At 46.4% G+C, this 23,162-nt stretch overlaps 1 protein-coding gene across 1 annotated transcript; it reads right to left on the reverse strand.

Annotated features, from left to right (window-relative positions):
- Nucleotides 1-3,005: 3,005 nt before the first annotated feature.
- Nucleotides 3,006-21,650, reverse strand: ubald1a (UBA-like domain containing 1a). Its single transcript, XM_056577176.1, has 3 exons — nt 21,393-21,650; nt 20,678-20,737; nt 3,006-3,503 (listed from the first exon to the last, which is right to left on the reverse strand). Exons 1-3 carry the CDS (start codon nt 21,498-21,500, stop codon nt 3,117-3,119), a joined length of 555 nt encoding a protein of 184 aa, XP_056433151.1. The 5' UTR covers nt 21,501-21,650; the 3' UTR covers nt 3,006-3,116.
- Nucleotides 21,651-23,162: the final 1,512 nt, after the last annotated feature.

Raw genomic sequence — 23,162 nt, forward strand, 5'->3', positions numbered from 1 at the left:
TTTGTTGTTGAATGCTTTGGGTGTTTCACTAACGCAATTTGGCCCGCACAGCCATAGCCTAGCCTCAGTGCGGTGCCAGGCTACGCGTTCACACACTCGCTGTGCCCTCACACACTGACAGACGGGGACAAAGAGATGGGCACCCGTCCACATTTGCTTTGCTGATCTACAATTACACACACACACACACACACATACAGAACACACACAGACTCTTAATTTTCTGCAGTGGAGGAAGGGAGTTGAAGCAAGGGCAGAACAAGAACCTAGTGACCTTGCACTCACTCACCACCCGCATCACCACTGGTATGTGTGTGCTTCACTGTGGTGTGTGTGTGTGTCTGTGTGTGTGTGGACAGCTGGTATTTGTTTGTGTTTATATCCAAGGACCGTTAAGTCATGGATACTGGAAACTGCCGAATTATATTCATTCGCCTTTAAAAACGTCTCTCTCTCTTGCTCGGCTGAATCCGTCCTTTCATCTTTTCAGCGCCTTTTCACGCCTCTTCTCGCCGCGTCGACACAAAGCCTGCTTATTTCTCACAGAGCGAGAGAGAGAGACTTTTTTATGTGTCAGAGTTAAAGCCGCCAAACAAGTGTTTCCCCCTGTGGCTTGGTGTATCCTTTGTATGCAAGATTCACAATTCTAAAAAGGTTTTTCTTGACTCCTGCAGCAGTGTTCATGTTTTACACTATTTTGATATGCAAGAATATGAACATGGAAGCAAAGATAGGCTACACGCGCGTCCACACACACGCACACGCACACACACACGTAATAGTAGTACACGTGTAAACTGATAGGTCGACATACGATATTTATTTAGGAACACAAAAATGATAAGTTAATTATCAGGTAGTCCACAAATATTGTGGGAATGGTATCATAGGGTCATACAAGAAGGGTGGGGAGGGGGACATACATGATAAACCATTTAGGAACAATACCACCCTCCTACCCCACCCTGTTTCCCCCTTTCAAAATAAAACAACACCCTCCCACTTAAAAAAAACACTCTGATTTCACCAAATAAAGTATGGAGCATATGGAAAAGAATTAGTGAAGTCAGAATGAACAGCAATATCTTAAGTTCTCCTTTAATATATTTCTTAATCTTAATAACTTTTAAGTCTTTCCAGAAAAACTAACAACAGACTAATCAAAATATCTTTTTTTTTTCTTTTGCACATTCCGGAAATCAGGACAATCCCGTCCGAGAAAACCTAAACGAGAACGGGAGGGACCTGCATCGTAGAAAATATTGCCATATATGTCAGGTGCTTTCCTGAAGTGTCCACACCCTCTTCTTAAGTACATTATGCAACTTCTTGAAGTGTTGCATAGCCAGTGTTACGTCTTCCAATCTCCTGATGATGCACGTTATATAGAACGTTATATATTTTGCATTAGCGATAGCCTTAAAAGGCTGCACCTATACTCATAGAATCTAGTTACAATACGTAACTATCGATTTTAATTTTATATTCTATGGACCTCCGACATCAACGTCAGTTGCAGAATGGAGTCTTTGAGCTCTAGTTTGGACAGCTTCTCCCCTCTCAAGGAGGGTTCAGGGAAATGTAGGCTAACGCTGGGTGGGGATGGGGCATGTCTAGGCTTCAGGTAGGTTTGCTACAAAGTGTTGAAAGAATGAATTGTTCAAAGGGGGCGCTTACAAAAACTACGCAATGACAGTCCAAGCAAGCCCCTCCACCATCAGCTGCAGTTTTAGCCGTGCTTTGATTGGCTCCTTAAAATGAAAGATAGGAACAAGCCCGCCCACATTTCTAAACCACGTCCCATTCCCTCCTTCTAAAAAAACAACCAAGAAACAGTAAACCCCCGAACATGTAATATTACAAACTATATTATATGAAACAATGAATTTATTTTTTCTTTTAATAAAAAACAAAACCCAAATCTTAAAGTCCAAAAAGAGTCCAAAACAGGGGCAGATGTCGAAGTTGTTAAAAGTCCAGGTTTAAAACTGCTGAAGTCCTCTGCTGAAGGAGAAGCCATTGTAGAAGGAATCTTGTTTGTTTGTTTGTTTGTTTGTTTGTTTAGCACAATCTCTACGAAAGTGGCTGCTGCCTTCAAGAAACAGAATCCTTTAAAAAAACGAAACATGTGTCCGGTGTCCTTGTCGGCAACGGTTGGTTTAAGAATCCCTGATTGGCTGAAAGAAGTCAGGTGACCACAAGGTGAGGTAAGAAAATCCCACCTTGACAGTGGGGATGAAAAATATGAAAGTTTCTTCTTACTGCTAGAGTGTGTGTGTGTGTGTGTGTGTGTCTGTGTGTGTGTGTGTGTGTGTGTGTGTGTGTGTGCATGTACGTATATGTATGTATGCATGCATGCGTGTATGCATGCGTGTATGTATGTACTTCAGAATGAAACTTGATCTGAAACTGACCACTCAGTAACATGCATACATGTGCACGCTCACATGCGTGCCAGAACAGAGTCAATCCAAACAGCGTAGCCTGTGTGACCTCTTCCTGCGCAGCAGTCTCTCAACACAGCGAGGGTGGAAAGACACACTGACTTCAAAATAAAAGCACAAATAAAAAAAAAGGAGGTGACGTCGCTGCCTGAGATGTTATCTGCCAAAAAATACATATTACACAGAATTCCTTGGCTGCGACCGTTGCTTTTTGTGTTTTCTTTCTTTTTTTCTGTCTTTGTAATATTTCCCATAACTATGCGTCATCTGAGAATAGAAGTACAAATATTTCAGTTGCTTTCTTTACTATGGGTATGCATGTTTTCTTTCTTGTTTTTCTGGTACATAACATTTTGCATTGGTTTTATCCTTTTCTCTTGTCACAAAGTGTCAGTGTTACATTTATTTTCAGCTCCCTTGCCTGCGTTCGTCTTCCAATCCCGTGCTGTTACTTTGGAAGAAATAAAGGAGAGAAAAAATAAATGGAACCCGCTTCCTTTCGTTCTTCCATCGCCTCCCGACATCCTCCCAACCCCGTCCCCCGCCCCCCCCCCTCTCCCCATTCTCAGAGTCCTCCCGAACCCCGTCCTCCACACCTGCCTCTCGATCACACAGGAAGGCGTGTTCTACGGTGGTGGTGGTGGTGGGGGGGGGTAAGTCCCATCCAGGCGCTCATCTCTCCGCCTCCATGGCGACGCTGGCCTTCTGCTCGGGGCCGGCGTGCGGGCTGCCGTTCATGGCCATGGCCGGCCACCCGGGGCAGGGCGCCTGCGAGGGGGGCTGCCCCTGAGTCCAGAGGCCCTGCTGGGGCTGTGGGGCGTGGTGGTGGTGGTGGTGGTGGTGCTGCTGGTGGTGGTGGTGCTGGGGCGCGTTCGCCGGGACCCCCCAGCCGCCGCCGAACTGGGGAGGGGGCGGGGGCGGGGAGGTCGCCATGGCGGCGGACATGGGGCTACCGCCGCCGCCGCCGCCGAAGCTCTCGGACGCCTTGAGGCGGGAGAACATGGTGAGCGTGTCCGGGAAGTTGGGGGGCGTGGCCGGAGTGTTGGCTGGCGTGCACATCTGGGACGGGGAGAGGAACAAGAGGGTTAGACGATTAAAATATCTTAACTGGAATGATCTGATATCGACATCATTTAATCCAACGTTTGTATTTTTCTTTATTAATGTTTTATTTAAGATTTTTTTTTTTTATTATTATGGGCACGACAGTGCAGAGAGGCAGGAGAAGAGAGAGAACAGCACAGGCAGCAGAGGGATGATGGGCATCGAACCCAGGCCCTACTGGCCGTGCTGTAGGCGTACTGCCTACGCAGGGAGCAATACCGGGTTGGGTAGTCCCCTGGGATCGGAATTTTAATATAGGATTTTCCCTTGATGCTTGAGCCTTGAACCCGGTTAGGCTCTCATGGCCAGCCCTTTGGGGACAACTTGTACTATATTGGGTTGACTGCAGTGTTTAGTGTGTTGCTCTTGTTTAATAAAGAGTGCATCATCTGACTGCTGTTGGGTTAATACCTAATGGAAACATTAAAATTTGTAATAATGCAACCGGTTAGAGGATGCTTATACAATTAACAGAATTAGTTCCCTGAGAATCTGTTCCATATCCACGCTAAACTGGTATTGTGACTGAAATACCGAATCGAATCAGGTCCTTGTGAATCGGAGCCGGATCGATCTGGGAATATCGGTGGCGATGCCCGGACCTAATGAGTCCGCAGATGTACGGTCAGTGCTGAAGTCATCTGTCGGAACACACTGAGTCACACTGCAAAGGGCTGGGACTTTGTTACATGGAAAACTTGAGATGGGGAGGAGGGAGGGAGGGGGAGGTGTTGAGCTAGGGGAGTCCCAGCCTTCTCTTTCCCAGAGCTCCTTAACCATAACATGATTGTCCCTCCTGGCCATCCATCTCGTTATTGTTCCCAACCTCCTTGTTTACATTCACTTCCTGTTTCATCAACAACGACCGCATAAGTAAACTAGGCCAACCCAACGCAAACACACACTCTCTCCCTCTTTGCTCGGTGTGAAGAGGAAAACAACACACACGCAAAAAAAAATCTGGGCTGGAACAACGCTAAGCTGCTAAATATACCACAGAGCTGTCGTGATAGGTGTGATCTTAGGCTGTTTGATACGCTTACTAGCTGCTAGGTTAACTAGCAGCTAGCCTTACAGTCTGCCAGGTTAACTTTCTTATAATCACCAAATGAGACGTCCAAGTATTCCTCTAATTTTTGTTGAATCTTGAGCTTGAACAGGTTACATTTACATATAACTAAAATTTTGCAAATGTGATTTGCATAGGCAAAAGTGAAACTCAAAGGAAAGGGATGCATGCATTCACAGTTAATAGTATATCAGACAGTCACCACGGTCAGCAATCTGGTTCTGACAATAAAGACCCACAGTGGTTTCTGGGACTTAGAGGCTTGGAGGTTTCACTGGGCTTCACAGAACCGGTCCCAGAGTGAACACTTTGATGGATGATAGTTCTGTGATTATGGGATGAGCATTAGGGTCACATTATGTCTTCTTCGTGTATTTAAAGCACACAGGAAACTTTTAATGAACAGCTAAGCATGGCTCATACAATTACACCAAACCACGCACTTCATACTAGGAAAAAAGCATTTTATCCTGCCTTCAGCTCGAAACCCGACCGACCCTCGCTGATCCACGCATGGTCCGACGTGTTAGATATCTTTCGTACAGAAGAAAAAAATAAAATATCCAAAATAACTTTCTCCAAAACGTATAGACTTTCTTCGAAACCGCATTCCAAGATATTCGCGGCAGAGTACCAGCAACCTTCCATGTTTCCATTTGCCCTGTAGGAGGAATTCTGTCAGTGTACGTGTGTACAACTGGGGACCCAAAGGCCTTCTGGAGGCTCGGGTTGGGCTCATCTGTCAGGACAACCAGCGACAGCCAGCAGCGCTCTCCCTCCCCGTCACGTCTCGTCCACGTTTGCCGGGGTGAAACCAGACCACCTTGCCCCCTAAAAAGTGCTGCCGTGGGCAGGCCCGGCGTCTATAAATACAGCCCTGGAGCCTGGGAGGGTGCCGACCGGCCCACCCGGACATGGGCCCTGAGGGGTGGGGTGGGGGGGGGGGGGGGAGGTTCTGGGTGAGATTGTTGTGAGAGGTGAGCGTCGTCCTCAATGCCCTTCAGACAGGAAGTGCCGGCTCATATCTCGGACGCCACTTCCTGTGGGGGGGGGGGGGGGGGGGGTGGTAAAGAGACACTCTGGAATACTAGAGTGACCTCCAGAACACCAATACTTCCTGTTCTTTTGAGGGGGGGTGGGAAACAGCGAAAGCAGACACTACTCGGTCCCACTTGGCTCAGGTATGGCCGACATGGTGGAGAGAAACGCTATCTTCTTCTGTGGTGCATTTCTGCAATGAGACCCTCAAGGGGGGCTTTGCTCTCATAAACACCTCCTCCTCAAAGTGACAACTGCCAATAAACCAGCAACTGCCTGACTATAAATACACTGGCCAGGTATGCGTACATTTAGAAGTCGGTTGCCTTCGTTTTCGGATTATACATTAAAATAATAATGGAGAGGGCTGCGGCCATCAACAGCAAAACATGAAATACGGAAATAATTATTTATGAAAAGGAAAACGACAGGCCAATGCAGAGCAATAAGGAGAGAGGCGTGTAATTCAATTAACGTTCTATTCCAGGCACATCATAATGATGTAATCCGGTCACCGCTTTGTTTTTATTAAAATGCTATCTGCCATTTTATTGACTACACTTCATAGTCAAAGTTCAACATTGTTTTGAACCAGAAGTTGTTTTGAATGACCATGGTGTGTGTGCGTGTGCGTGTGCGTGTGTGTCAACTCCCAGCACAGGGGTGACGATTGAACAGGCTGCATGCAGATTAGCTCTCGTTTAACCTTAAGAACAACGGCAAGAGACCTACAGCAAGGGATTATGGGAAGGGGCAGACTGGTTGGGACTCAATTCTGATTGGCTAAGAGCGGGCTCAAGGGATCACGCTGTGTCTCCCACGGTGAACGCTTCAATGTTCACGTCACGTCACACGCAATGAACACCATGTTGGCACCGAATGTATGTCGTCTGTCACGTGAGCGCCCCCACACACACACACACACACACAAAACCCAACTTACATAAAACACTCATAACCGATACATTTTGACACAGCGTAAATTCCTCATCATGATCTCGTCCATCAGAGAGACAAACAGAAATAACCAACAGAGAGAGAGAGAGAGACTGTTTTCTAAACAGAGGTGAGAGAGAGAAAGTGTGGTTGCCATAGGAACGGTGGCTGAGGGGATGGTGGTGAATTTGTGGTACTTGAAGCCCAGCTTTCTCACAGACTGAACTGGCAGGAAGCTGGAGAAAACTTTAAAACGTAGGTGTGTGTGTCTGTGTGTGTGTGCGTCTGTGTGCGTTGTTCTGTCTGTCTTTGATCATTAAATTGACTGAGCTTATGCTTCTAGTCTTCTTCCGTAAAATGGCGCTGACATCATAGGTGTCTCATGTGTATGGATGTGATTGTATTTGCATTCGTGTATGCATGCCTATGTAAACATGTTTTTCCATGCTTTCCGTTGGATCTCCCCAGGGCCTTGCTGGATATAACCTCCTCCATCTGTGACATGGGTACAGCCTAACCCCAGCGCTACTAACAGTGATCCTGTGGTTGCCTGTTAGATTCTGCCCATCCAACTCCCTTGTTAAGTAGTCATCCTTCACTATTGACATTTCAGATGAGAAAAGGCTAGGGGGTTTATAGAGAGGCAGAAGGGAAAGGTTAAGACCATAACGTTTATTACCTCACCTAAGAACAAGACATGACAATTTCACTTGGTTCTGAAAGGTTTCGTCTTTATGTAGGAAATGGCGGACTGCTATTCTGGCGCCTACTGAACAAGGGATTGCTCTGTTGGCACAGACCAATTAAAGAGCACCCCTGCCAACTGCCGTTTCTTGAACACTTCAACCTGATTTAAGACTTGTGGTTTGCTTTGCAATTCTCCGACAATCGATTGGAGAGTAACACATCGTTCATAACTTGTTTGTGTTTGCCTCTTTTCCACTGTCACCTTCTTTGAGCCCGTAATTCTCCTCAGTCGTCGGCTTGTTGCCATGGAAGCACATCATCACCGCGACCTTGCCGTCTTGTACGTGTGAGAGACAGACTTTCAAACACTAACCCATCAATCCCTACTAAATGTCAATGAGCAATGTGACATTTTTTCTCGGGCATTTCTCTTGTTGTGACACTGCTGCCGGGTCAAACTGCTGAAAACTATTTCTGCCGGCCTCCTTCTCTTTGCTCGTCCACTATACCCTTTGGGGAGACAAATCAAACCGGGGGAGAGAGGTCCGACGGCCAGCGAGGACGAGAGACATCTGGAGATTAGAAGAACGACTATTGGGTCGCGCCCCAGCACACCGTTCAGTCTCTCAATCTGTCGGACGTTAGAGAGCGGACGTTGACGACCAGCTCCGAGGAGCCCGATATACTGGGCCAACAACAGCAGAAGACAGTGGTTATACTGGGCAGTTCCCTCGGGGGACTGGAAAATGGTAGTAGTGCGGTTGTATTGGTCGGAATCCTAGGGCATAGCCGATGAATTCCCATGATGCAGCGCTACGAGAAGCTCACCATCAGAGCTGCATGTCAGTGGAAAAGTACGGCTAAGTGTGTGTGGTGACTGCGTGGGCACTGGGCAAGCCCAGGAACCTTTTTCTGAATAACGAGATGAAAAGTATTTTGCAATGAAAAAATAAAAAGGTATGTCAAGAACAAGGGGAGTAAGTCAACACCCTCTCAAATTAGTGCTAGTGTTTATATCAAGCCCGGACTAGTTTAATAACATAGCAAGCAGGGTAGGGTACACCCTGTGCTGGTACCACAGCAGACCTGATGTTCCGCAGCCCTCACAGACTACACAGGCTGCCAAGAGTAGAAGGTGTACACATCTGCAATGCATGCATATCATATCTCTGTAAGGATCTCTTTACAGGAACATGGCATCGTCTAGGAATTTGGAAATCGTGCGATCGTGCTTTACTTTATTTTTTCTTTATTTTCCGAGTCTTCAGTTCAGGGTTGAGTAAGAAAAACTAAATAATAAAGGAGTTTTTCACTGATTAGATCTGACAGGTTAGGCCAAGTCAAGTGTACCACAAACCTCTCTTTTGGCAGGATTGTTCCAGACATTTTGTGGCGCATGTGACAGAAAATGGCAATGCTGAAACTAAATCAAACAGCCATGCTGCCAATACCAAAGGTACTGACTGGTACAATGTCCTGACTTAAGAAAAAAACAAGATAAAAAAAATAAAAAAGTAAATGGAAACGACAAAAAAGAAAAGAAGAAAAAGGGTAAAAAGGAGGTGGAATATAACTATAAACCTAGCCCAGAAGATGGAGGACATGATCCAGAGATCATGAATCTGGGGGGGGATGAGTTTTTTGTTTGACAGTACCGGTCTGCAGAGGGTCATAGATAGACGGGTCCTGCAGGGGAACCGGCTGGGGGAGGATTAACCGTCGGGGATTCAGCCGGCCTCATGAATGTTTAAACAGGGAGTGTTCCGCTAGGTGTTAGCATTAGCCCGCATGTCGCAGTAGGGCAACTCCTCTGACGAGTAACAGTTACGAACCCGGGGGGGGGGCGAGCTAACTATGCAAACAATGCAACGAGAGCGGGGAGATGACAAAGGAAGTGAGATGGAGCTGCGATCTCCACGACAGACTGTGACTAACAGGTTCGAGGGGGGTAGAGGGGAGCCACTGTCTGGATGTTCTGTACAATGAGCATCACACTTCATGTTTCATAATGGGGAGAGCGGGGGAGGGGACTCACAGCCTATCACGAGTCGAGTGCTTGCAAACTCGGCTACTGTAGCCCGCAGAACGTAAATAATAGGATTATGGCACATAAAACAACGTGCCCCTCTCCATCACGTCACTCCCTCTGAGATATGGGAGTTGGGGGGATGGGGGGCAGAGGTCACACAAACTAAAGGAGGTGGACAGCTGTCCCTGATGGTCGATAGAAAACCCCAAACACCTTTTCAACCAAGACAGCTGAGCCCGTTACTCTGTGTGTATTTGTATGTATATATGTAAATGTTTGTGTGTGTCCGCAATGTTCTATGTGGGCCTCTGTTGATCATTACCCAGACTATTCTCTGTATGATGAAACCTTAGCGAGAGAGCGAGGGACAGCCGGCAATAACAACAGAGAACCCGAGAGGAGCTTGGTGTATTTGCCCGTGTGTGCGGTGTACTGTACTGATTCAGCGACCTAACCTCACCCACACAAAAGGAAGCCCGGCACAAAACAATGCCCAAACAGAGGGACAATGGGTGACGGAAAACCCGCACACAGATCTAGAAACTCATCTCGCTGTGTACCAACACATGGAGAAACCGCCCCGGTTACAATGTCAACACGGCGCTCTTCCCTCTTGCACAACACACCGACTGGGGAGTGCTCACTGCCAAGACCGTCAAGCACTGCTGGTTGGTTGAAGAGCAGCGCTTTCTGTTCTGAGCAGGGTTAGCTTGTTTAGCTGCAGCCTCAGTTGGGAGATCACAGTGAAATGTTAGCACTGTAGGACGGCCGGTCCCCGGGACGAACATAAGCATGAGCGAAACATGGAACAATGCTGTCTTTCTTTCAGAGTCGTACGCGCACACTCACACGCATACACTAGCTACATCCGATGGCTTTAGGAAATCAGAGCAGTCATGGTAGATAGTGTGACTGACTGTGTGGGACTTTGTTGGCACTGTGTGTGAGTTTGAGTGTCAGTGTCATTGTGTGCAAGTCTTTCCTAACCCATGTGTCTGTGTGAAACCCAACTCAGGTCATAAACACATCTGGACTTTCAAACACTCCCACATGGATTCTTTGTCTGGGTGTATGTGTTATGGTGCGTGTGTACTTTTGTGTGTGTGTGTGTGTGTGTGTGTGTGTGTGTGTGTGTGTGTGTGGTTTGTGTTCTGGGAAGCTCTGCTCCTGGAAAGACGCATGGCAGCATGCTGGAACATGCTGAGCACAGGCCAAACCTCTTCAGATGTGGCTCTCTGCCTGGCACGGCTGCAGAAGGCGTGTGCACATCAACACACACCCACACTCACTTCTTAAGCTTAGATTCCACTACTCCCACACATACATACTTCTTAAGCATAGATTACCCTACACACACACATCACACACACACACACAGGATTGCTCTGATAGTGATCATAATAATCACCACAGTTTCGCTGAGTAAGTCTGCAGCGGGTCTTGTGTCTGTTGCCACGGAGACAGTGTGTTTACGCACACACACACACACACACACACCCGAGCTGATGCCACCATGTACCTGCCGTGGTTCTACCCTGTAGGTCTGCACTGTACTACAGACCCTGCTGTGACCCACCCTGTGGTGCTGCTCTACTGCCCCCCACATCGGCCCCCTGAGTCCTGCAGAGCACCCAGCTACGTGTCCCTCCGTCTGGAGGTCGGTCCTGGCCGTAGATAACGGGACCATGCTTCGGTTTCTGAAGGTCGCGGAAGGATAGAGCATCAGCCTCCGCATCAGTAATGTGGCCATGGTGATGGAGGAGGCGGAGCCAATGAGTGATCAATATCACAAGACATCGTTATGAGTTAAAGGTATTGTTAGACTTTGTATCAGTAAACAACTAAATCATATTTATGATTATGTTTATTTTTTTCTTAAGCAATTGCCATTCAACATACATTATACACATGTCATTTGATTATTATTTTACGTTAAAGGTACGGCCACACCAACCGCGTTGCTCGCGTTAGGGGCGGCATTTTTGCATAGGGAACCATTGGTCTAGGCGCGGTACACGCGTTGAAGCGTTGAAGCGTTGCGTTGGGGGCGTTAGGCGCGGCAGTTGCACGTAATTACGCACGTAAACGCAGTAACGCGCCCAACGCACCAACGCCCGGAGTTCAGAAAATTGAACTTTCAACGCTCCAACGCGTGACGCTTAGCCGCGGTAGCCAATCAGCGTGGAGCTTGACCCGACGTCACTGGCAGAGAGTAGTGAGCTTGCACAGAAGCATACGGCCGACATCTTTCTTTATTCTGGGTGGAAATAGTAACATAGTTACGCCATTAAATGCGTTTATGGAAACATTTCTAGCGAGAAATGTGCATTTTACTTTCATAATGTTCGCTCGGTGAATGTGAAGGATGTTTGGTTTGATAGTTATGACGAAGAGGGAACGCTCCGTTCACTTGCATGGACAGTCTCTGGTTGCTAAGCAACCTCAACGTCTTGGCGGACTATATCTCTGCTGATCAACACTGCGAATGCTGGAAACACACCAGACACACCATGTGAAGTTATTTAACCCGATTATTGTTATTTATATCCGAGATTATTTAATCTAACCCGATCTAAACTCTACACCCAAACACGGCGGCGTTTGGGTTTCCTACCTCGGACTCCAGCGCAGCCACGGCCGACATTTTTCTTTATTCTGGGTGGAAATAGTAACATAGTTACGCCATTAAATGCGTTTATGGAAACATTTTTAGCGAGAAAAGTGCATTTTACTTTCATAATGTTCGCTCAGTGAATGTGAAGGATGTTTGGTTTGATAGTTATGACGAAGAGGGAACGCTCCGTTCACTTGCATGGACATGGACTCATCTAGCTGCGTTGGCGCGTTGACGCGTTGGAAGCGTTGAACCACCACACACTGGTCAAGCGTCAGGTTAGGCGCGTTACTCGCGTTGTCCAACGCGAGTAACGCGGTTGGTGTGGCCGCACCATTATGGTGCGGCCACACCAACCGCGTTACTCGCGTAGCTAGATGAGTCCATGTCCATGCAAGTGAACGGAGCGTTCCCTCTTCGTCATAACTATCAAACCAAACATCCTTCACATTCACCGAGCGAACATTATGAAAGTAAAATGCTAATTTCTCGCTAGAAATGTTTCCATAAACGCATTTAATGGCGTAACTACGTTACTATTTCCACCCAGAATAAAGAAAGATGTCGGCCGTATGCTTCTGTGCAAGCTCACTACTCTCTGCCAGTGACGTCGGGTCAAGCTCCACGCTGATTGGCTACCGCGGCTAAGCGTCACGCGTTGGAGCGTTGAAAGTTCAATTTTCTGAACTCCGGGCGTTGGTGCGTTGGGCGCGTTACTGCGTTTACGTGCGTAATTACGTGCAACTGCCGCGCCCAACGCCCCCAACGCAACGCTTCAACGCGTGTACCGCGCCTAGACCAATGGTTCCCTATGCAAAAATGCCGATTTTCAACGCCCCTAACGCGAGCAACGCGGTTGGTGTGGCCGTACCTTTAGTCTCTTACACTACTTCTTTCTCCCTTCATCGGTGTCTGTCTGTCTGTCTGTCTGTCTGTGTGTGGCGACGGTGGTTGGAACAGACAGCGAAGAGGCAAAGGAGGAGCAGACAGACGGTGTTGTCCTGCTGACATGATGTATCACAGTAATTATAGACCCCTCCAGATAAACACACACACACTTAAAGAACAGGAAAATGGCTGATAGGCTGAATAAGTGAAAGGGATGGGGCTAGGGAGAAAATAGGTAGTGATGCACTCCCATTAACCACACACACACACACACACACACACACACACACACACACACACACACACACACACACACACACACACACACACACACACACACACACACACACACACACACACACACACACACACACACACACACACACACACACACACACACCAGGGGCTATACCCGGTGCCAGGAACCCTTAAACCCAAACCCTAGAGTTTTACAAGTTCTTCCTCCCATGCCGCCTGCGGTTTCCCGTATATTACCGGCCAACAGCAGCATGGGCCACCAGTGGCGGCCCCAACATGGCCGACGGGCATTTCTAATCACAGGGCCGCTGGGTTCGAGATCAAACAGAGACGGATCCCAGAGGAAACCAGACACAGCAGCCTCCCTTGTCGGACCACGACGTCATCGCGTACAACATCTCTTAATCACAGGGCGGCCGGTGGGGGAAGGGTTTCAAGGGGAGGGGGGGGTGGAATTAGAAAGGGATTCAGTGGAGAAAAATAAAATGAAAGTCTTGTCGGAGCAGGATGTGGAGGAAGGTGTGAATCGGTTGGTTTACGGTGGGCCCTGATTCCGCAGATTCCGTCGAGGAAAACCACGAACGACCCTAAGAAGCATAGGAGTCTGCAGTCCGCCTGTACGCAACCTAGATGCCCTGACTCCTAGTGGCACACGCGGGAGCGACAAATATCCAGCATCACTCCTAGATTCTTTGGATCAACGCCTCCATTACATGGCCGAATAAAATACTCCACTCTCACTTAGTCTTTAAAGGTCCCATGGCATGCTACTTTATGGATGCTTTAATATAGACATTACTGGGCCCCTAACTCAGTATTTGAAGACGTTCCCTTAATTCAGCCGTGGTGCAGAATTACAGAATTAGCCACTTGAGCTTTCCTCAAAAGCGAAGTTTTGGTGTCTGGGGTTTTAATGCAAATGAGGAGGAGAGAGGCGGGTCTAGGAGGAGGGTGGGGGTGTGGCCATGAACAGCTTGCGGCCACGGTACCATGCGCTCTGTTTACAGTGGATGTATCGCAATGGCAAGGCGCACACAGCCTTTGGCCGTGTTCTGTACATTTTCTAGAACACTCCGGGTGCTCCTGCAGGAGTCCTGGAGCTCTATATCTAAATAATATCATATAATACATAGATATCTATATCATATAATACATAATATTATCACAGCCTAAGCTGTGTGCGCCTCTAGACGATATTATGAATCACAAACGACGTCGGCGTTCGGGCGTCGGGTTCTCCGACGTCTCTGGTTCTTCCACGTCCCCATCAATCTGAAATAGGCTGAACCGCTCGCTGCCCGCTGCTCGCTGCCCGCTGCTCGCTGCCCGCTGCCTGCTGCCCGCTGCCAGGCGGTGGTGCTGCGCGATGGTGGTGCTGAGCGATGGTGGTGCCTCGTGGCAGCGGGCGGCGGGCGGCGGGGCTCCGGCGGGAGACAATCGTGGGCAACAATCCCTTTCTCCTCCATGTCGCAGTTCATGTACTTCAGGGCCAAAGTTCCTTTCCCCAAAATCCTTCTCAACCATGGCTAACATAACCCCAACTACAGTCTCATGGAAATACCAGAGACGTCAAAGAACCGACGTGTTATGCGCCATAACACCAACAGCTGAACGGTTATCCAAATAACAAAGAAGTGTACAACACTTTACAGTGTATGTAATCACACACACACACACACACACACACATGCACACGCACACGCACACGCACACACGCACACGCACGCACGCACGGCCGTAGCTCATTTTCTCATTGCCAGGCCAAATTCTCTGGGCGGGCAAGGCAGGGAAAGGGGAGGTAGCTAGGCCCCTTATGACGACATATGGGGCCACATTCCTAATCAGTGCGCAGGGCTGTGTTCAAAAAATCGATCCGCGATCCGATATCGATTCACGCTCAAAACGCACGATATCGATCCAAAAATGTCTGGATCGATCTTTTCCAGGTGACTAAAGGCACTATTTTCTTTGACGCGCAAGGCGCACTATAAAAAGCGAGTGCCGGCTAAACGAAACCGAAACTTAAAGGAGCATTTCACCGGTGGAGGCATGAATATGTATTAAAATTGGGTCCTATATGTAGTCGAATAATAAAATAAAATTCTAATTTGGTGCCGTCTTGACCGAGAAAAGGCAGAAAGTGACTTTTTGGCGCTTGTGGATTGAAGACAACAACTCCCACCATGCACAGCTTCGCTGGCGGCCACTCCCGCTGATCATCTCCGCCTATCGGACACCTCCTTGTTTCATCTACTAATGGAACAAATCAGCGTGGAGCTTGACCCGACGTCACTGGCAGAGTAGTGACGCTTGCACAGAAGCATACGGCCGACATCTTTCTTTATTCTGGGTGGAAATAGTAACATAGTTACGCCATTAAATGCGTTTATGCAAACATTTTTAGCGAGAAATGTGCATTTTACTTTCATAATGTTCGCTCGTTGAATGTGAAGGATGTTTGGTTTGATAGTTATGACGAAGAGGGAACGCTCCATTCACTTGCATGGACAGCGTCTCTGGTTGCTAAGCAACCTCAACGTCTTGGCGGACTATCTGCTGATCAACACTACGAATGCTGGAAACACACCAGACACACCATGTGAAGTTATTTAACCCGATTATTGTTATTTATATCCGAGATTATTTAATCTAACCCGATCTAAACTCTATCATGCACCCAAACACGGCGGCGTTTGGGTTTCCTACCTCGGACTCCTAAATCCAGTGCAGCCACAGGCGCGTTGGTGCGTTGAACCATTTTTGTGACACACAATGATCAAGCGTCAAGTTAGACACGTTACACGCGTTTGGTGTGGCCGTAGCATTATGCGGTTTCACCCAAAAAATCGGCTTCGTATGGCATTTCACAAGTCTCTGGTTGTCAAAGACTGGGTACAGGGGTTCTTGTAGTTTTCTAATATAGAGGGCCACTTAATTTTAATTTATTTATATTTTATTTGGTCATTGTTGTTTAGTTCTGGTCATTGTTTTAATTCTGCCATGGATATGTTACTTAAAATTCAAATAATACTTGGATTTTTGTCTAAAATAAATACTTGATTCTTGACTCCTCTCTCTCTGTGTCCCTACACGTACACGTACACAGATACAATCACAAACACATGGAGCTGTTTTGTCTATGGGACAGTATTTATTTGCATTATGTCTGTAAATAGATCGATATCGAATCGAATCGGATCGAATCGTATCGTGACCTTATGAATCGTAATCGGATCAATCCAGGAAATTCGGATCGATTGAGCTTCCATTTTTTCAAAAGGTGAGCAGGATACCTAGTGCTCTTTTTACACCGAACGCAAGTTTTAGCCACTTAGGGACGATAGACAGGCTAGGGGAACTCATATTATTGTTAGATTAAATTTCATATTAAAGTGAGATTTCCAAGCAATGGAACCTTTAAGTGTCTTACAACAAAGACAGTTAAATCTTGCCTCACATCTTTAATGTGTTGCGATAAACAGACGTAGCCATAACAGTACTGGGGGCGGGGGTAAAGGTCATAGCAACACAGAGCACCAACAACACTCTGGTGACTAAGAGTGAATGGGAACTGGTTCGGTGGTTTTGCTTTGTTGAAGAGTGTGCAGAAGAATATTTGACTGTTGATGTAACGCAACTCAGGAGGAAGTTAAGGGGAAGTGAAGATATACAAGAAGACTTGTTGTGACGAGCTCTTTCCATTCCAGCTTTTAGTTGGTTTTACTTTGAGTGGATTGGAAAATGGGCTGAATAAGGATAATCTATGGACTCAGGATTGAGTGTTGGGGAAATGCTTTTCCAATTCTTCTCTGTTATAATAACAAGACTTAAGGGAGGGAAAGCAGATGACTAGCGAGGTAGATTATTCCTTATCACTTTTGTTTTCAGGGCCAGCCACAAGACATCATATTACAACAGTGGAAGTCAGTTGGCTTGGGCCACTTCCTGGTTTACAGTCACATGATGATTCATTCATTTGACTGTGGCCTACAGGACCCACACAAAGAGATATGGCTGAACACACACCCAGACACCCACCCACACACACGTGTCATGGCAACAGTGAAAGAGAGAATTAAAGACAGAGGGAGACGGTGAGAGAACAAAGCTAAAATAAATAAACATGACCGGGGAAGACAGAGATAGAATCGGAGAGAGAGAGACGCTTTCTTTCCTCTTTTTTATCCCAACTATAGCCACAATCCTATTCACAATCAGACCGTGAAAACAAGTATGGTGAAAAGTATATCCTTGGGGGAAAACAAAAATGCTGCTTGTTGCCAGCAAGACATGTCCTCTAGTCTCAAAACCTCAGGGACAACCAGGGAGGCGCCTCAATATAACCAGGAAAACACCTAGAATTACTCTTCTCAACTGTTTTCATTGTGTATTGTTGTTATATTATCACTGTACTAAAACGTACTTTGTACAGTATAGCTGTTGTTTTGCTTTGTAAATTGTAAGCCTTTTTCATGCCAATGAAGGCATTGAACTTAATTGTTTAATACAAAGAGAGAGAGAAAGGCCTTCCTCTGCATGAGCTGTGTGTGTGCGTGTGCGTGTGCGTGTTGCACAAAATAAGCCTAATAGCCGGACAGGGCGGCCACTGACTTCCAGAGCCCCTATTAGTTAGTGAGTCCGGCACTGCTGACATTTCATTTGAGGACGGTTTTCAATACGACTGGGATGCAGTCAGAGGGCCTGCACTCAGCCACACCACCGACGCACACATTAACAAACTGCGTGCAACTGCAGAGCGGGTTTACACACACACACAGATCACAATGCGAGAGAGGGCGAGGATAGGGAGAGATGAAGAGGTTACAATGCGTGCCGGTGCTGAGACTGCAGCTGGCTGCTCCTATGCCTCTGGGATTGTCTCTGAAGAGGAAACAATATTAAAAAGAGCTTAGAGCTCAATCTGCCGTGTTTTGAAGCACTGCACACAGTACGCAGCAGTGGGGCAAAGGCAGGGCCTACAGCACCCACACATGAATGGATCTGTTTTGGATATAAAAACATCCTCCAACAATATCCGTGAAAACGATGCTGTTGCGGTTCACTACAGCCAGACGGTAAACAGGGTGATAGGTCTCCGTTTCCAGCAAGGCTCCTCACTTTATTTATCTTTATTCAATTTGCACAAGAAAACTTTTATCAACTGACAGTGAATTCTTATACATGTCATTAAGGAGCAGAGGCCTGCAAAAGGTAGGCAGTGTGTGTACAGTACACTGATGATCAGTCCCAGTACCCAACAACTGGGCTTAGTCTGAGGGACCGGGACTCTCCTGCTGGCCCCGTCGGCCGTTTTGAGAGCAACACTGAGACATTGTACTGAACTAGGTGAGGTGGTGGTTCGCACCGTGGGAGCCTCCCAGCGAGGGGGTCGTGGGTTCAAACCCCCTGACAGAGGCCCCGTCTGTTGTGGAGCATGCATTGGGTTCTCCTCCCGGTTTACATAGGCTCTCTAAGGGTGGCAGCGTGAAGCTTCCCCTACCATCCAGAGAAGCGCAGGTTAGTGGTGCTACTGTAGGAGAGCCTACCATGGTACAACAGCACGTTTCAGACAGTGTCTATGTGAAAATGGTGGACGTTTTGTAATGATTTCCCTCTCAGCTGACTTCACTACACTCCAACATCACTGGAGGGGAAGAGGAGGAGGAGGGGGGGTCTTCTAATCAAAAGGCTGCTGTTCAAAAGGCTGCATGACAGTTTGTTGCATGAGCGCTTCTTCCAGAATTCATTGACCCGAATCAGTGCTGGGGCTGGGCTAACCTATGGAAGACCCACAGGATCATGTCTCCCTCTGTGATGCCAAAATAAACGCCTCATAAGACATCCACAACGCAGGACCATTTGGAAAACATAAACAAACAAAGAATATGGCCGTTGTTGTACAGATCTGCCTCCATGACGTCTCCAAGCTGACAGCTGGCTAACCTGTTCACTGGACTTAACTTCAAGACACAGAGAGAGAGAGAGAGAGAGAGAGAGAGAGAGAGAGAGAGAGAGAGAGAGAGAGAGAGAGAGAAAAGTGGATTAGGTGTGTGAACGCCAACCGACACTGCAGACACAGCTGAACAACGAGAAGTCTGGACACGTTGGCCTGCGGTAGTGTGTAGCCTTGGTAACACACCGGGTTACACACACACACACACACACACACACACACACACACACACACACACACACACACACACACACACACACACACACACACACACACACACACACACACACACACACACACACACACACACACACACGTAATTACAGACGTTTAACACCTTGCCAAACATGGATAAAAATCTTTTTTATACATCTGGCAGCAGTCAGAGCAAACAGCCATTTTAATTATTCCCATTCTGCGGTTATCAGGTGTTATTGACGCAGAGCTGTCGTCTGTACCTTGCTTAGATGACATTGGGGCTAATTATTGACTCTGTAAATTAAAAGCCTCTCAGGCGAGACATTGCGCCTGGGCTCAAAAGCAGAGCAGAGCTCTTATTTTGATATTTACTCGACCTTTGATACCGGCCGTTTGGAACTAGGAAATAAGCCCAGCAGGAAGTTGAACTGGTCCCATTTTATTTTTGATTCCTTTGTTTAATTCAGTGTGTCCATCACATAATAAAGATAGGGTAAAAAAACATGACGCTTAGCTGGAGCAAAACCATTGTCCTCTTTATCTTTTCCTGTATATCCTCCCCTTTGTTGGGAGTATTTGCAATATATTACAGACATGCAAACACGTTGTTTGCCATATTTGACAATTTAGACCATATCCATCTGCCCCCATTTCCCTTGATGTTAACAGCTGCTAGGAGGCAGATGCTAGGAGAGAGAGAGAGAGAGAGAGCCGTCATTATGTCCTCCAACTTCCTGAATACCGTTTGTGTTTCATAATATTCAACCCGTGCTATGCATTACTGACACACATAACAGCCTCGTGTAGGACTATGTCAGCAAGAATCACTTCGACTTCAAGCTAAGTCGCATGAAGTAAATTCCGCGATGGGGCCGTTTCAAAAAATAACACAGCAGCTGCCCTTTTCCTGGAAAGATTTTTTTTCTTTGCTTCGACCGAATCGAGGGGGGGGGGCGGCGGCAGCTTCCTTCCGTTTTGCAATACCCACACAGTTATCATACATTACGATGCATATAAACACAATAACACGGTGATCAACAACTAATATCCTAATATGGCCTACATATTACTAGCGAGTATTTTGTTCTAATTCTGTGTCTCCCTTTCATCCCTTCTGACTCTGATAAACACACACAGGCTCACTGTAAAATATGCTGCTGCTGCTGCATGCCTGCCTGTGTTTATTTCTGGAGCCGCACAACATGGCCGAGATGTGCTTTGTTATTGTTAGCACATCATCATCATCATCATCATCATCATCATCACCATCATGATCACCATCATCAACACCATCATCATCATTCCCGGATTGTATTGGCTAGTTGTGCCTTTCTGTCGTGAAATAAATAAATCTAAAGCAGCAATAGAAACACAGCGCTGGTGTGCAGTTGTACATGTTACAACACGACGAACCACACGATAACAATCACAAACCAGCCGTCGTTGTTTGTACACTTACCATTTGATGATGATGGCCGTATGGGATATTTGTTTCTTGAAAAAAGGCACTGAGGGCAGTCTATAATAAACAAACAAAGGGCATCAATCACATTTCAATCGAACCAATTGATACACAGTACACCCGTAAAGAGGGCATTCGTCAATGTACTGACACCCAGAGAATGTGATATAACAGAATGAGCACTTGCAAAAAGCGTGCAAATGCTCCAATTTCATTAACCAAGATTGCATTTTGTTCGATCGTCTCATTTTAGTTTCCAGCTGACTACACATCTATGTAGGCTAGTCGATACAAAGCCGCGGTCATCTTTATTGCATAATAGAATTTGCTAACCTAGCCTGTACATGGCTGTCATTTGGCGGATTATAGTATTTAATCTGGAGTCAAATCTAATTGGATATTGGCGCTGGTACGTTATCTCTTCAAGCCCATGCATTATACATTGCATACATGCCACACGGGACAAAAATACTGTCATACGAATATATGTATTTGGGTCTTAAGTGAACCAACGTGTGCATTTAAAGTTCGGCATTTAGACGTGAAACACACAAAGATCAGATTGTACTATCATTCACGGTGGATGGTGATACAATGCTGAACATGGCGACTGACGGACAGACGCGGTCATCGGTAAACACTATCGGGCAGGCAGACATAAACATCACAGCAGCATATCGCTGTCCTCATCGACTATCGTAAAGTCCTTTACCTCAAATTGCCAATGTGCCGCTTGCAAAAGCTGCTTCGCTTGGTCTGCCGCACAACCCGCCGCCAGGACGAACTGGTTGATCATAACTTGATGCTTGAGTTCATCCATGTTTTAACGACGATGGTGTCCTACTCGCGGCTAGCAGTGGAGCTTCTTTGAACTCTATTTTGTGAGTTTTATTACTCTCCTTTTCAGCCTCAGTCGTCCACCATTACAGCCGGTTGAGCAAACACAAATATTTACTGTAGGAGCGGTGGCGTAAGGAGCACCCGGTGATTGACAGCAGAGTACAGCCAATGAACGAAAAGCAACGCCGGTGGGATTTGTATGCCGAAGGACGGACGCTGCGATTAAGAGGAAATGTATCCGTTTAATGCCACGCCATTTGATGAATCCAGGCATATTTCATCCCACTTATTTATTAAAAATTATATTTACAACGATATGATGCACGTGGAAATAAAAACAGTGTCTTATATGCGGGTTTCCTCCTTGAGAATTCTCCTAAATGGTTTGTTTTGGACTACAAGTACCGTGAGGCCACGCTTTGTTTGTAAAGTTCCAGGTGGGCGGAATTTTTGTGAATGACAGATGCTCTTGTCCAATTCCCCGCAGCGCTGTGTCACTATCTGGCCAAATATGGTAAACAAATCCACGAACGCCAATTGCAAAGCACGAAGTAGCGGCGACAAGACAAACGCTCCCTGGCTGTATTTAGAAAAGTGTTATACATCTGCGTATTAGCGCCGTGTATGGAGCTTATATTTTGTGTTATGCAAATCAATACATTGTTAGGCTTATAATCCTTTGGAAAGGGTATTTGTAAGTAAACGCTAATGAAAGTCGACATTTTGGGCAAAACAATGCATGAAACATCCTATCTATCAATAGCACGTTTAAGAAGAAAGAGCGAGAGCAAGAACGAGAGCCAGAGAGAGAGAGGGCGAAATAGAGAGAGATAGGGTGAGAGAGAGACTCGACTCTGTGAGTGTATTGTGGAATTAGAGGAAGGGTCAGAATAAAAAAAAAGGATAAACAGTGACACCTGCTGGCAACACACATCATTTTGTATAAAGAGGCCTATAAAAGTTCCTATAGTCATATTTTATTTGGTTGCTGTCATTGGGTTATGATAACTGTGAAAAAGTCTTTAACTCAAAGCTTAGTTTGATAACAGTTAATACGCCCCACTTTAACTGCAGTACATTAAATGTAGTTTATTCACCATAGCTAATGCCAAGTTTATGCGGCCTCTGTGCTTCTTCCCAGACAGTTGGTAACACAGCAACCACAAAGGCAGCTGTACAAACCACTGCTTGTTTCCTGTGAAAAGACCAATACAAACTTGCAGCCATTTTTTAAGTCCTGGATATGCTTGACTATTGCGAGGAAAAGCTGTTCCCACTTATTGGAATGACCAGTGAATTATACAGTATTCAGTCCATTAATCCCTTGAACCCCATTTCATATAGGATATGAAAAAAACAACAACAGTGTAAAATGTGAAATAGTCGGAGAATGCACTGATTGATGCAATGAGCCAAAACATTGCACGTATAGATATCCAAAAAGTATTAATTGGTTTCATAGTCAGGCCTATAATGATTAATAATGATTTACTGCTGTACTTGCACTGGTCGCCATGGCGGCCAACTGCTATTTAGAATCAGGCTCAGTTCAACCCACATAAAGCTCCATGCAGCTGTTTCTGTTTGGATGGCAAGGAATCATCTTTTAGGGACACCGTTTAAGTATTCCTCTCATACTTCA

The sequence above is a fragment of the Gadus chalcogrammus genome, chromosome 18 (assembly GCF_026213295.1).
Source record: "Gadus chalcogrammus isolate NIFS_2021 chromosome 18, NIFS_Gcha_1.0, whole genome shotgun sequence".
NCBI lineage: Eukaryota > Metazoa > Chordata > Actinopteri > Gadiformes > Gadidae > Gadus > Gadus chalcogrammus.